The sequence below is a fragment of the Saccopteryx leptura genome, chromosome X (genome assembly GCF_036850995.1).
Source record: "Saccopteryx leptura isolate mSacLep1 chromosome X, mSacLep1_pri_phased_curated, whole genome shotgun sequence".
NCBI classification, from domain to species: Eukaryota; Metazoa; Chordata; class Mammalia; order Chiroptera; family Emballonuridae; genus Saccopteryx; species Saccopteryx leptura.
Genome location: NC_089516.1, coordinates 55,613,648 through 55,628,390, shown reverse-complemented (window position 1 = coordinate 55,628,390; position 14,743 = coordinate 55,613,648). Strand labels below are relative to the sequence as shown.

The window sequence follows — 14,743 nt, the reverse complement described above, 5'->3', positions numbered from 1 at the left end:
GTGGAAGGTGTTGAGAAAATTGGATAGGTACATGCCAAAAAATGAAACGACCATCAACTTACACGATACATAAAAATAAACTCAAAATGGAAAAAAGATTTAAATGTAAGTCATGAAACCATAAAAATCCTGGAAGAAAACATAGGCAGTAGACTTTCAGACCTCATTTCATAGCAATGTTTTTGCCAATATATCTCTTCAGGCAAGTGAAATAAAGGAAAAGATAAGCAAATAGTGCTATATCAAATTAAAAAGCTTTTACACAGTAAAAGAAACCATTAACAAAATTAAAAGACAACCCAGTGTATAGGAGAACACGTTTGCAGATACATCTTATAAGGGGTTAATAACCATAATATATAAAGAACTTATAAAACTTAACACCAGGAAGACAACAATCCAATTTAAAAAATGGTCAAAGGATATGAATACACACTTATACAAAGAGGATACAGATGGCCAATAAACATGAAAAAATGCTCAACATCACTAATCATCAGAGAAGTGTAAATTAAAACCACCTCACACCTTCCAGAATGGCTATCATTAATAAATGAACCAAAAAACAAGTGCTGGTGAGGGTGTGGAGAAAAGAGAACCCTCATGTACTATTGGTGAGAATGTAGACTCATGCAGCCACTGTGGAAAACAGTGTGGAATGTCTATTAAAAAAATAAAAATGGAGTTGCCTTATGGCCTAGTGATTCCACTTCTGGGAATATATCTGAAGCAATACAAAACGATTCAAAAGAATATATGCATTCTATGTTCATTGCAGTGTTATTTAAAATAGCCAAAGTCTGGAAACAGCCCCAGTGCCTATCAGTTGATGAGTGGATAAAGAAGCTGTGGTACATTTACACAGTGGAATACTACGCAACTGAGAAAAAGAAGGAAATCTTACCTTTTGCAATGACATTGATAGACCTGGAGATTATTATGCTAAGTGAAATAAGCCTGGCAGAGAAAAACAAATATCATATGATCTCACTTATATGTGAAATCTAATAAACACAAATGAGTAACAAAATAGAAGCAGAGGCAGGGTCACAGGGAACAAATGGACAGGTGTCAGAGGAAAGAGGGGAAGAGGGAACTGGATCAAAGAAGGTGAAAGGATTATATATATATATATATATATATAAAATCAGAGTAGCAATAGCCAGAGGAAAATGGGTGGAAGTAGGGGGAGGGAGGCAAGGTGGGAAATGGGGGTAGAAAGAGACTTTGTATGGGGTATAGTGAGGCACGATGTGGTGTGTTGATGCTGTTATATTGTGTTGGACCCCATGCCAACACAATAATTTTTTTAAAAAAAGAAACCACATACACACACATTAGCCTCCAAGATTCCTATGAATAGGTGTAGCCCTATACTTTTTCACACTTGTAGCTGATATCACTGTTTCCTGTTTATGAAAGGCTATTTTATTTTTTTAAGAATCATTTTTTAAGTTTGTTTTTATTTATTGATTTTAGCCAGAGAGAGAGGGAGGGAAGGAGGGAGGGAGAGGGAGAGAGAGAGAGAGAGAGAAACATTGATCCTTTCCTGTATGTGCCCTGACCGAGTATCAAACTGTCAACCTCTGCTTCAGGTTGATGCTCCAACCCAGCTATTCAGCCAGGGCAAAGAATTATCTTTAATGTAACCTTCACCACCAAACCTTCATGTAACCCCATTGACAGGAGCTCATCTTGCTCTCCTACGACCTCTAGTTCCACTTTGTCTGGACCCTTTTTTTGTTTTGTTTTGTTTTTTAATGACTTTTAGCACTTGCATCCTGGCATTGTAGCTATTCAGATACTGTGTCTTATCTCCCAGACTGGGCCTGAGGGCAATGTCTGTGTCTTGTTTAATCTCCATGGTTCCTAGGGAACAGTATAGTTTCTGCTACTCAGGATATACTCAAAAGAGAGATAGTAAATAAATGCATCTTTTTAGATTGTTATATTTAGTACTCCACTCTTTTACATATTTAAAGGTCAGAGGCACAAAATTTTGAGTTAGAATGGACCTTTGAGAATCCTTTCATATTTAATGATACTTAGATAGTGGCAACTTAGGTTTCTAAAGAGGGAAGATAATTTTCCTATTCCTGGATCTTCCAGTTTGGCCTGCTAGGTTATCTGATTTTGAACCTATCATTCAGGGAGAATGAGACAGATAGCCTGATTAGATTGTGGATGTCCTTAGTCATGAGCTGGCTGGTTCTCCTCAGTATGTTCTTTTCTCTCCAGGGCAATCAGAGCTATTGAATTCCTTCTATACCGGGACAAAGAACTTAGAGGTCTCATCTCACTTTTAATTCTTCTGCATTTTTTTTCTTTTGCATCCTTGCTTCCATGTTGCTATTAGAGTTTCAGACTCCTATTTAGTGTCTACTCTTACGTATTTTTATGTATACGTTTGACATTTAGGAATACAGTTGAACACGTGCTCATAAATCTCAATATAATCTTAGCAGACTGCCTGGTAATATGTTTTTAATAACTAGACTGCATTGAGAAGTAAATACATTATATGTGTAGCTATGTATGTACACGGTTACTGAGTAGTGTCTTTTTCTCTATAGAATTGGACTTCAGTTATATAGTGAGGTTTGTAGTCCCATGAACAGCTAAAAAATGCCTCCTTATAGGTACAAACAAAAAGCCCTGTAGCTGTGTGCCAGAGCACGGCACACTGGGCCACTATAGTTGCATAGCAAAGCAATGTCTTCCAAATGTACTAAAGGATTCTTTTTCTTTTAATTAAGGGAAAGCAGGGGAGACAGAGAGCAAAATTCTGCATACACCTGGACCAACCGGGATCCACCTGACAGGCCCCCTATAGGGCGATACTCTGTGCCCTTCTGAGGTGTTGCTACATTACTGGGCAACCAAGCTATTTTTAGCACCTGAAACGGAGGCCAGTGAGACATCTTCAGTTCCAGAGGTCAACTCGCTCCAGTCAATTGAGCCATGGCTGTGGGAGGAGGGAGAGAGGCAGAGAAAGAGAAAGAGGGGGTGCGGAGGGGTGGAGAAGCAGATGGTCGCTTCTCCTGTGTGCCCTAACCAGGAATCAAACCTGGGACATCCACATGCAGGGCCAATGGGCTAGGGCCAAGGGATTCTTTTCTATAATAATAACTTTTATTATTTTCTAGCTACCATGTGACAGGCACCATTCCCAGTAATTTAAGTTCATTATCTCTAATCATCCCTACTTTTACAGGTAAATATGGCAGAGAAATACTGTAACTTGCTAAAAGCATTCAGCTAATGTATATGAAAACCCAGGTTAGAATCATTTTTGTCCAACTTAAGAGCTTATGCTCTTTACATCATAATAACTGTACTCATACTTTTAAAATTTTTTATTTTGACATAGGTATGAACTCAGGTTTTTTGAAAAATAGTACAGAGAGGTCCTGTGTGCACTACACCCAGCCTCTGCAATAACTTGACTGCTTTATCAAAACCGGAGAATAGATTGGCACAATAGAGTTACATCATATTTTTTTATTTATTTGAAAATTAAATTTAATGAGGTGACATTGATCAATAAGAGTACATAGGTTTTGCATCAACATTTCTTTTTTTCTTTTTTCTTTTTTTTGCGTGACAGAGACAGAGAGAAGGACAGGATAGAGATAGACAGGAAGGCAGAGGGATGAGAAGTATTGATTCTTCCTTGCAACTCAATTGTTCATTGATTGCTTTCTCATATGTGCTTTGACCAGGTGGGGGGTGGGATACAGCAGACCAAGTAACTCCTTGCTCAAGCCAGCGACCTTTGGGCTAAAGCCAGCAACCCTGAGGTCATGTCTATGATCCCACGCTCAAGACAGTGACCCCGCCCTCAAACCAGATGAGCCCATGGTGAAGTCAGTGACCTTGGGATTTCGAACCTGGGTCCTCTGAGGACCCAGGTTCGAAACCCCTAGCTCTTCAGCTTGAGTGTGGGCTCATCTGGTTTGAGCACAACTCACCAGCTTGATCTCAAGGTTGCTAGCTTGAGCAAGGGGTCACTAGGTCTGCTATAGCACCCCAGTCAAGGCACATATGAGAAAGTAATCAATGAACAACTAAGATACCGCAATGAAGAATTGATGCTTCTCATCTCTCTCCCTTCCTATTTGTCTGTCCCTATCTGCCCTCTCTCTGTCTCTGTCACACACACAACAAAAAAAGTATGTTATAAATCAGGGGTCTCAAACTCGCGGCCCACCCACCAATTTTGTGCGGCCGCAGACTGGCCCGCAGACTAATCCACGAAGTTTGATTAGTCTGCGGGCCGCACAAAATTGGTGGGCGGGCCGCATGCGGCCCACGGGCCGCGAGTTTGAGACCCCTGTTATAAATGGAATCTTATAGCATATGACCTTTTGAGTTCGGTTTTATTTATAAACTCAGCATGATGTTTTTTAAGATCCTTCCAGGTTTTTGCATGTATCCATAGTTCATTCATCTTTGTAGCTGAGTAGCATTCCATGGCATGGATGCACCACAGTCTTACACTTTTTGAATTTCTGGAATACCCATAATCTATAAAATATTTTATGAAGAAACATTTTTTATACTGTGTTTTAAGGAGGAAAATTTTAAATAGAATAAAAACTTAATTTTATTTGTATTCTACAAAGATATTTTTAAAGAAAAATTATAAGCATTATTAAAGTCATCTAACAAAGAAAATATTGAATTTAAAAAATTTTATACACTTCCTATCTTTGTTTATATTTAACATTGTTGTAGTCTTAGTGTATTTTTGTATGCTTTTTTCCACTTTAACTTATTTTTCCATGCACCATAATGATTTTTTTTTTGTATTTTTCTGAAGCTGGAAATGGGGAGAGACAGTCAGACAGACTCCCGCATGCGCCCGACCGGGATCCACCCGGCACGCCCATCAGGGGCGATGCTCTGCCCACCAGGGGACGATGCTCTGCCCCTGCGGGGGGTCGCTCTGCCGTGACCAGAACCACTCTAGCGCCTGGGGCAGAGGCCAAGGAGCCATCCCCAGCGCCCGGGCCATCTTTGCTCCAATGGAGCCTTGGCTGCGGGAGGGGAAGAGAGAGACAGAGAGGAAGGAGGGGGGGTGGAGAAGCAAATGGGCGCTTCTCCTATGTGCCCTGGCCGGGAATCGAACCTGGGTCCCCCGCACGCCAGGCCGATGCTCTACCGCTGAGCCAACCGGCCAGGGCCTGCACCATAATGATTTTAATAGCTGTATGCTAATTCCATTGAGTTGACTAACTTTAATATTCTGCAGCCTGATGTTCACCTCTAGCTCCCTTAAGTATCTTCATGCATACAGCTTTTCCTTCTGTTGTATGATTGCTGTAACATAAGTTCTTCGGAGTACAGTTATGGAGTCAAAGTGTAAGACCAGTTTTGTGGCTCTCTTGCTATATGTTCTCATACCTAATCTTGAATTTCAACCCTTCCCAATGTTTTCTAAGCAAGTTACTGAAGATTTTTAAAGCCTTGGTTCCACATGTATAAACAGAAATACTTCACCTACACCCAGAATGGTTGTCAGGATAAAATTAGATGATGCATGCCAAGCCTCTGTTGTAGTATCTGGAACAAACAAGTAATTATGTACATCGCAACACCTTTTATCTTGTTGGAAGGATTGCGAATGACTTCAGTACCATGATTTGTCAGGCCAGCAGTCTTATGGATTCCTTGCAGCCAGCATTGGATAAGAAACGATGGAGAAGTATTGCTATACACTTAGGTCCTTCTGCTTTGGGATATGCACTCATGCCTAAGATAGGCACGACAGGCAGGTGCTTGGTTTCTAGTGAGAGAATACAGACAAGGAAATTCATGGTAACAAAATGGAGTGAAGCAAGTGGTGTAATAGCAGTCTGAATAAAGTGTTGTAGAACTTCAGAGATGGAAATGGTCAGAACTATATGATCTAATTGGAAAGCAAGGCTTCATGAGAGGTGATACATGCTGGGCTGCGTTTTAAGCCAAAGGAAAAATTTTGGTATTTGGAAAAGCCAAATAATCCTAGGCAAAGGGAACACCATGCACAAAGCATGTAGGCCTGATAATAGATGAAATATTTGAAGAATGGTGAAAGTGTTCACTCACTTGGAGCACAGAATGTCATGGGATAGAACTCTGCAGAGACAGGCTGGAAGCAACATTATGTGCTCTTGAATTGTGTACCAAGAAGTTTACTCTTCTTTGTGTAGACAGTGCAGAATGACATGTTTGGGAATGCATTTTGCTTGCATAACTGATTATTTTAAAGCTTGCATACAATGTGTTATCTATATCATATTTTTGTTTATAAAAAGTGGTAGAAGGGCAAAGGTAAAAACACCTTGAAAGCATATGGTTTTTTTTAATTTGATTTTGACATTTTGATTATACTGACACAAATATTAACTTTTATATTTTTGTTAATTACAGGATTCTGCTCTAATACTTGATGTTCCTCTGGGAGTGATCTCAAGAATTGAAAAAATGGGTGGTGCGACAAGTAGAGGAGAAAATTCCTATGGTCTAGATATTACTTGTAAAGTAAGAGATTCTATACTTTCTTATGTGAAAAAGGGCACATTAATGTTGAATGTTAAGTAAAAGTTAATGTGGCTTAAAAAAAATCAGAGAACCTTGTTTTTACATCATGATCAAGCTTTCCAAAACCAACTGGGGAAATACTGCTCAGAAAAATTAAGGGATATTTTATCACTTCATATTCATTTTGAAATATCCTCTAATTTTTGTGAGCAGTATAAAAGGGACCTGGTATTGTCACCAAGTGTGAGTACTTGAACTGGTCATTTTGTTAGCTTGACTAAATAGGAAGAAAACTATATAAGTAAAATTTTACACTTTTGAGTTTTTGCCCAAGTCTGCTTCTAGTGTCCTTTTATATGATGTTACCAGCTAGACACCTTCACACTGTGACACGAAGGAGAAATACAAAAGATTTTGCTGTCTGTTCACAGGATACGTTCTTACCTCTAACAGCCTTTCTAACTTTTCCATAGATACTTTACAGAGATAGCAGCCTAACATTTTCTTTTGGCTTGGTGAGTGGCTGAGATTTGCAGTTAATAAAATTTAACCAGTTGTAATAGCAGTTATCTATTGAGTATCAATGTTGGTCCAAGCACATGCTAGGTGGTTTGTATTTAGTCTTCAGTGTAAACCTCTGAGATGGACAATGGCATTCCCATCTTATAGATGGAGAGCGTAAGGATAAGAAGAGTTAGGTAACTTAGCTAAGATTACCTACTAAATGGCCCAGTTGGGATCCAAATACAGTGAGACGATCATTTTGCAAATAACAAAAAGCCCGCCCTGAGGAAATGAGGCTCTGGCTAAATGGGATTACTTGACTAGAGTTGCCTAAGAGCCAGAATTAAAATCCAAGTCTTTTTAAAAGCCTCATTCATTGTGATTTCTTAAAACCAATTTCCTATAGTTTTGTCTGGATTATGAACAGAACACATTTTTCTGTTTGTTTCTTTTTGTTGTTTTTACTTTTTATCTCTGATTTATAAAAGATCAAGGTTAGTATACTCTATCAGAAACCAAAGGATTATATAATTTTAGACTTGAACTTAAAATTCTTCATTTCGCGGGGGTCAGCAAGATGGCGATGGAATAGGCGGACGTACCAACTACCACCTCCCAGAACCAAAGTGGATTACAACTTAATTTTAAGAACCATCATCTGAGTAAACCAGCCTTGGACTAAACTAAGAGGACTCTTTAACCAAGGAACACCGAAGAAGTCACACAGAGACGGATAGGAAAAGCGGAAACGTGGAGAGGGCTTCCCAGCTCCTGGGAGTGAATGGCAGCCCGGAGAGACTCACATGGTGGGAAGTGAGTTTAGCGGAGACGGGAGGGCCCTGGGCGCCAGGAACAAAGCCCCAGCCTGCAGCCCCAGAGCCTAGAAGAAGTGTCTGGACAGTATTTAGCTGCAAAACAAGTCAGGATACTGTTTGTGAGAAAGAGACAGATTTCTCAGACCCAGGATTCTTCTTAGAGGGACCCTGCAGAAAACCTCTTTCACAACCACTTACCCAGGGCTCAAGGGGACAGAGAGAGATAAAATGACCGGAATAGCAGGAAGAGAGTGTAATCTAGGAGGCACAGGCAGAAATACTTTGAAGGAGAACCACCTTAACCCCTGGGCTGAGTCACTCAACAAATCAGAAGTGAATATCTACCCTGGAACCAGCAATACCAGCAAAGTGAAGCAGGAAACCAGCCAAACAAGCTCTTCTGCGAAACTCAGAGTGGAGTCGCTTAGAAGGGGGGAGCCTTAAGGAATACAGTATTGAGTGTTATGGTCCGAGGTGCAGTGCCCCCAACCACACAGCTGAGGGCTAGACGGAGGGTGGGCTGTGGTGGGACCTAGAAGCATGGTCCCGTTGGTGGGGGCGGAAGCTGGGCCAGCCAAGAGACTGAAGCTTGGCGTGAGCTCAGTCTCGCCCAGCATGGGCAGAAAGGGTGCACGAAAGCAAACTGGCTGGCTCAGGCCAGCCTGCAAACCCACAAGCAGGGGAAAGGTGAAAGCCTGGGATCTGCAGAGAACCACGGATGAGAAGAGCACACAGCCCTACCCAACTGGCAGAGCCAGGGCTTGCAGCCTGATGCATAAGCGCAACTCCACCTGTGGGGTTGGGGCGAAAGCCCGAGAAAAGATAGAGAATTGAGGCTGAGTGAAGGAGTTCAGCCCCGCCCAGCCTTCGGAGCCCTGGGCCTTACAGCCTAACTTGCCAGTGTAGCTCCAGCCAGGTCAGCGGGGCATAAGCCCGGGAATAGAATGAGACCCATGGCTGAGCAAAGGTATACACCCATGCCTGTGGTGCCGAGGTTTGCGGCCCCAGGTATGGCCCACAGCCCCATCCATGGCAGCAGGGCGAAGGCCAAGGCATATACACCCTGGCACGTGAACACAGCCCCTCCCCTGAAGGAGAGGCAGAAACTGCAGTGACAGCCACAGCCGGCCAGCACCAGTAATGCCCATACCCAATTGCCTGAAGGCCCAAGGTAGTGGCAGAGGGAGTGGTGGGCATGCAGACAGACCACAGTTAGGGAACACAGAGGCTATACCCATTGGACTATAGTGGCCACAACCTTCTTATACAAAGACAAAATGGGAAGCCAGAGAAATACAATCCAATTGAATCAAGAGAAATCCCCAGAAAAGGACTTCAATGAATCAGATATAACCAAATTACCAAACTCAGAGTTTAAAATAATGATTGTTAGGATGATCAAAGATCTTAGAACAACAATAGATGATTATAACGAACACCTAAATAAAGAGATAGCAAGTATAAAAAAGGACATTGAAATAATAAAAAAGAATCAGTCAGAAATGACAAGTACAATATCAGAAATGAAGACCACAATGGAAGGAATTAAAAGCAGGATGGATAAAGCTGAGGATTGAATCAGCGAGTTAGAGGACAAGATAAATGAAGGCACAGAAGCAGAGCAGCAAAAAGAAAAGAGACTCAAAAAGTCTGAAGAAACTCTGAGAACTCTGTGACAACATGAAGAGAAATAACATCCACATAATAGCGGTTCCTGCCAAAGAGAAAGAACAAGGGATGGAGACTTTGTTCAGTCAAATCTAACTGAAAACTTTCCTAAATTGATGTAGGAAAAAGTCAAACAAGTTCAAAAAGCACAGAGAATTCAATTAAAGAGAAATCCAAAGAAATCTGAACCAAGACACATCATACTTACAATACCAAAGCTAAGAGATAAAGAGAAAATATTAAAAGCTACTAGAGAAAAAAAGGCTATCACCTACAAAGGAGCCCCCATAAGGATGACATTCGACTTCTCAACAGAAACACTTGAGGCCAGAAGGGAATGGCAAGAAATATTCAAAGTAATGCAGAACAAGGGCCTATAACCAAAATGCTTTATCCAGCAAGGCTATCATTTAAAATTGAAGGAGAAATAAAAAGCTTCCTAGACCAAATAAAAACAAACTCAAAAATTTATTACAACCAAACCATTGCTATAAGAAAGTTATGGGGCCTGTTATAAACAGATCAAAAGGGGGGAAAGAATATAGCAAAAGAGAAATACAGCTTTGGAGAATAAAATGGCAATAAACAACTACATATTAATAATAATCTTAAATGTAAATGATCCAATAAAAAGACATAGCTGTGTGGATAAGAAAACAGGACCCTTACATATGCTGCTTACAAGAGACACACGTTAAAACAAAAGATGCACATAGACTGAAGGTAAAAGGATGTGAAAAATATTTCATGCAACTGGAAATGAAAAAAAAGCTGGGGTAGCAATACTTATATCAGACAAAATGGACTTTAAAACAGAGGCTATAGTAAGAGATAAAGAAGGTCACTACATAATGATTAAGGGAGCAATCCAACAGAAAGATATAACCATTATAAATATCTACGCACCTAATATATAAAGCAGACTTCGATGGATATAAAAAGCAAGATCAACAGCAATACTATAATAGTAGGGGAATTCAATACCCCACTAACATCGCTAGATAGAACCTCAAGAAAAAAATTAACAAACAGCAGATTAAAGGACACACTAGATTGACATGATTTAGTAGATATCTTCAGAAATTTTCACCCTAAAGCAGCAAAATATGCATTCTTTTCAAGTGCTCATGGTACATTCTCTAGGATAGACCACATGTTTGGGCACAAAAGTAGTCTCAACAAATTTAAGAAGATTGAAATCATATCAAGCATTTTCTCCGATCACAATGGCATGAGACTAGAAATCAACCACAACAGAAAAACTGAAAAATACTCAAACACTTGGAAACTAAATAGTATGTTATTAAATAATGAATGGGTTAACAATGAAAGCAAAGAAGAAATTTAAAAAAATTCCTAGAAATGAATGATAATGAGCATACAACAACTCAAAATTTATGGGACACAGCAAAAGCAGTACTGAGAAGGAAGTACATAGCATTACAGGCATACCTTAAGAAAATAGAAAAAGCTGAAATAAACAACCTTACCCTGCATGTAAAATAACTAGAAAATCAACAGCAAGTAAAGCCTAAGGTAGTAGAAGGGAGGAAATAATAAAGATTAGAGCAGAAATAAATGATGTAGAGGCTAAAGAAACAATACAGAGGATCATTGAAACAAGGAGCTGGTTATTTGACAAAGTAAACAAGATCAATGAACCTTTGACCAGACTAGCCAAGCAAAAAAGAGAGGACTCAAATAAATAAAATTAGAAATGAGAATGGAGAAATAACAACTGACACAACAGAAATAAAAAGGGTTGTAAGAAAATACTATGAAGAATTGTATGCCAAAAAATTAGACAACCTAGGCCCTGGCCGGTTGGCTCAGCGGTAGAGCGTCGGCCTGGCGTGCGGGGGACCTGGGTTCGATTCCCGGCCAGGGCACATAGGAGAAGTGCCCATTTGCTTCTCCACCCCCCCTCCTTCCTCTCTGTCTCTCTCTTCCCCTCCCGCAGCCAAGGCTCCATTGGAGCAAAGATGGCCCGGGCGCTGGGGATGGCTCCTTGGCCTCTGCCCCAGGTGCTAGAGTGGCTCTGGTCGCGGCACAGCGACGCCCCGGAGGGGCAGAGCATCACCCCCTGGTGGGCAGAGCATCGCCCCTGGTGGGCGTGCCGGGTGGATCCCGGTCGGGCGCATGCGGGAGTCTGTCTGACTGTCTCTCCCTGTTTCCAGCTTCAGAAAAATACAAAAAAAAAAAAAATTAGACAACCTAGATGAAATGGAAAAATTCCTTGAAACATATAATAGTTTAAAAATCAATTAGGAAGAATCAGAAAACCTAAACAGACAGATTACAACAAATGAGATCAAAACAGTTATCAAAAAACTCCCAACAAACAAAAGCCTGGGTCTGATGGCTTCACAAGTGTATTCTACCAAATATTCAAAGAAAAACTAACTCCTATCTTTCTCAAGATATTTCAAAAAATTCATTAGGAAGGAAGACTTCCAAGCTGCTTTTATGAGGCGAGCATAATTCTGATTCCAAAATTATAAGCCAGTATCCCTGATGAATCTAGATGCCAAAATCCTCAACAAAATATTAGCCTTCCATATCCAGCAATATATGAAAAAAATCATACACCATGATCAAGTGGGATTTATTCTGGGGAGGCAAGACTGATACAATATTTGCAAGTCAATCAATGTGATTCATCACATAAACAAAAGAAAGGAGAAAAACCACATGATAATTTCAGTAGATGCAGAAAAAGCATTTGAAAAATTTATCACCCTTTCATGATCAAAACTCTCAGCAAAGTGGGAATACAGGGAACATACCACAACCTGATAAAGGTCATCTATGACAAACCCACAGCCAACATCATACTTAATGGGCAAAAATTAAAAGCAATCCCCTTAAGATCAGGAACAAGGCAAGGGTGACCCCTTTTACAACTCTTATTCAACATAGTCCTGGAAGTCTTAGCCACAGTAATCAGACAAGAAGAAGAAATAGAAGGCACCCAAATTGGAAAAGAAGAAGTAAAACTATCATTATTTGCAGATGATATGATAATGTATATAGAAAACCCTGAAATATCATTCAAAAAACTACTAGACCTGATAAATCAATTCAGCAATGTGGCAGGATATAAAATTAATACTCAGAAATCAGATGCATTTTTGTACACCAACAGTGAACTCACAGAAACAGAAATTAAGGAAACAATCCACTCCGCTATTGTAACCAAAAAAATAAAGTACCTAAGAGTAAATTGAACCAAGGAGATTAAAGACTTTTACTCGGAAAATTATAAAACATTGATTAAAGAAATCAAAGAAGATACAAACAAGTGGAAGCATATACCGTGCTTATGGTTAGGAAGAATAAACATCATTAAAATGTGTATATTACCCAAAGCAATTTATAAATTCAATGCAAGACCGATTAAAATACCAATGACTTCCTTCAAAGATATAGAAGACATATTCCAAAAATTTATATGGAACCAAAAGAGAACACGAATAACCTCAGCAATCTTGAAAAAGAAGAATAAAGTGGGAGTATCACACTTCCTGATATCAAGTTATACTACAAGGCCATTGTATTCAATACAGCCTGGTACTGGCATAAGAACAGGCATATAGATCAATGGAACAGAAGTGAGAACCCAGAAATAAACCCACTTTTATGGACAACTGATATTTGACAAAGGAGGTAAGAGCATACATTGGAGTAAAGACAGCATCTTCAACAAATGGTGTTGGGAAAATTGGAAAGCTACCTGCAAAAAAATGAGACTAGACCACCAACTTACACCATTCACAAAAATAAACTGAAAATGGATAAAAGACTTAAATGTAAGCCATAAAACCATAAGCATCTTAGAAGAAAACATAGGCAGTAAGCTCTCCAACATTTCTCGCAGCAGTATATTTGCCGATTTATCTCCACGGGCAAGTGATATAAAAGACAGGATAAACAAATGGGACTATATCAAACTAAAGAGCTTCTGCACAGCTAAAGACAATAAGAATGAAATAAAAAGACAAACTACACAATGAGAGAATATATTTGACAATACATCTGATAAGGGGTTAATAACCAAAATTTATAAAGAAGTTGTAAAACTCAATATCAGAAGACAAACAATCCAATCAAAAAATGGCGAAAGACATGAATAGACACTTCTCCAAGGAGGATATACAGATGGCCAATAGGCATATGAAAAAATGCTCAACATCACTAATCATTAGAGAAATGCAAATTAAAACTACAATGAGATATCACCTCACACCAGTCAGAATGGCGCTCATCAACAAAACAGCACAGAATAAGTGCTGGTGAGGATGTGGAGAAAAGGGAACCCTCCTGCACTGTTGGTGGCAATGCAGACTGGTGTAGCCACTGTGGAAAACAGTATGGAGATTCCTCAAAAAATTAAAAATCAAACTGCCTCTTGACCCAGCTATCCCACTTTTAGGAATATATCCCAAGAACACCATATCACTGATTCAAAAGAAGAAATGCACCTCCACATCTATGGCAGAATTGTTTACAATATCCAAGATCTGGAAATAGCCCAAGTGTCCATCAGTGGACCAGTGGATTAAAAAGCTTTGATACATATGTACTATGGAATACTACTCAGCCATAAGAAATGCTGACATCGGATCATTTGCAACGTGGATGGACCTTGATAACATTATACTGAGCGAAATAAGTGAATCAGAAAAAGCTAAGAAATATATGATTCCATACATTGGTTTGACATAAAAATGAGACTCAGAGACATGGACAAGAGTGTGGGGGTTATGGGGAGGGGGGGGGAGGAGAGGGAGGGTGTTGGGGGAGGGGAAGGGCACAGAGAAAACCAGTTAGAAGGTGAGAGAAGACAATTGAACTTTGGGTGATGGGAATGCAGGATAATCAAATGTCAAAATAACCTAGATATGTTTTCTCTGAACATATGTACCCTGATTTATCAATGTCACCCCATTAAAATTAATTAATAATAAAATAGATGAGAGAAAAAAATGGGCAAAAGAAATGAATAGACACTTCTCCAAAGAGGACATACAGATGGCCAATAGGCATATGAAAAAATGTTCAACATCACTAATCATTAGAGAAATGCAAATTAAAACCACAATGAGATATCACCTCACACCAGTCAGAATGGCGCTCATTAACAAAACAACACAGAATAAGTGCTGGCGAGGATGTGGAGAATAGGGGACTGTCCTGCACTGTTGATGGGAATGCAAACTGGTGCAGTATAG

General features: G+C 39.8%; 1 protein-coding gene across 2 annotated transcripts in view; it reads left to right on the top strand.

Annotated features, from left to right (window-relative positions):
* The window catches only part of MTM1 (myotubularin 1), a 183,889-nt gene that overhangs the window by 78,674 nt on the left and 90,472 nt on the right, over positions 1–14,743 (top strand). For both annotated transcript variants that reach the window (XM_066357634.1, XM_066357633.1), the window contains exon 5: positions 6,415–6,525. In XM_066357634.1, the coding sequence (XP_066213731.1) occupies positions 6,415–6,525 (111 nt within the window). The remainder of the gene's footprint in view (positions 1–6,414; positions 6,526–14,743) is intronic.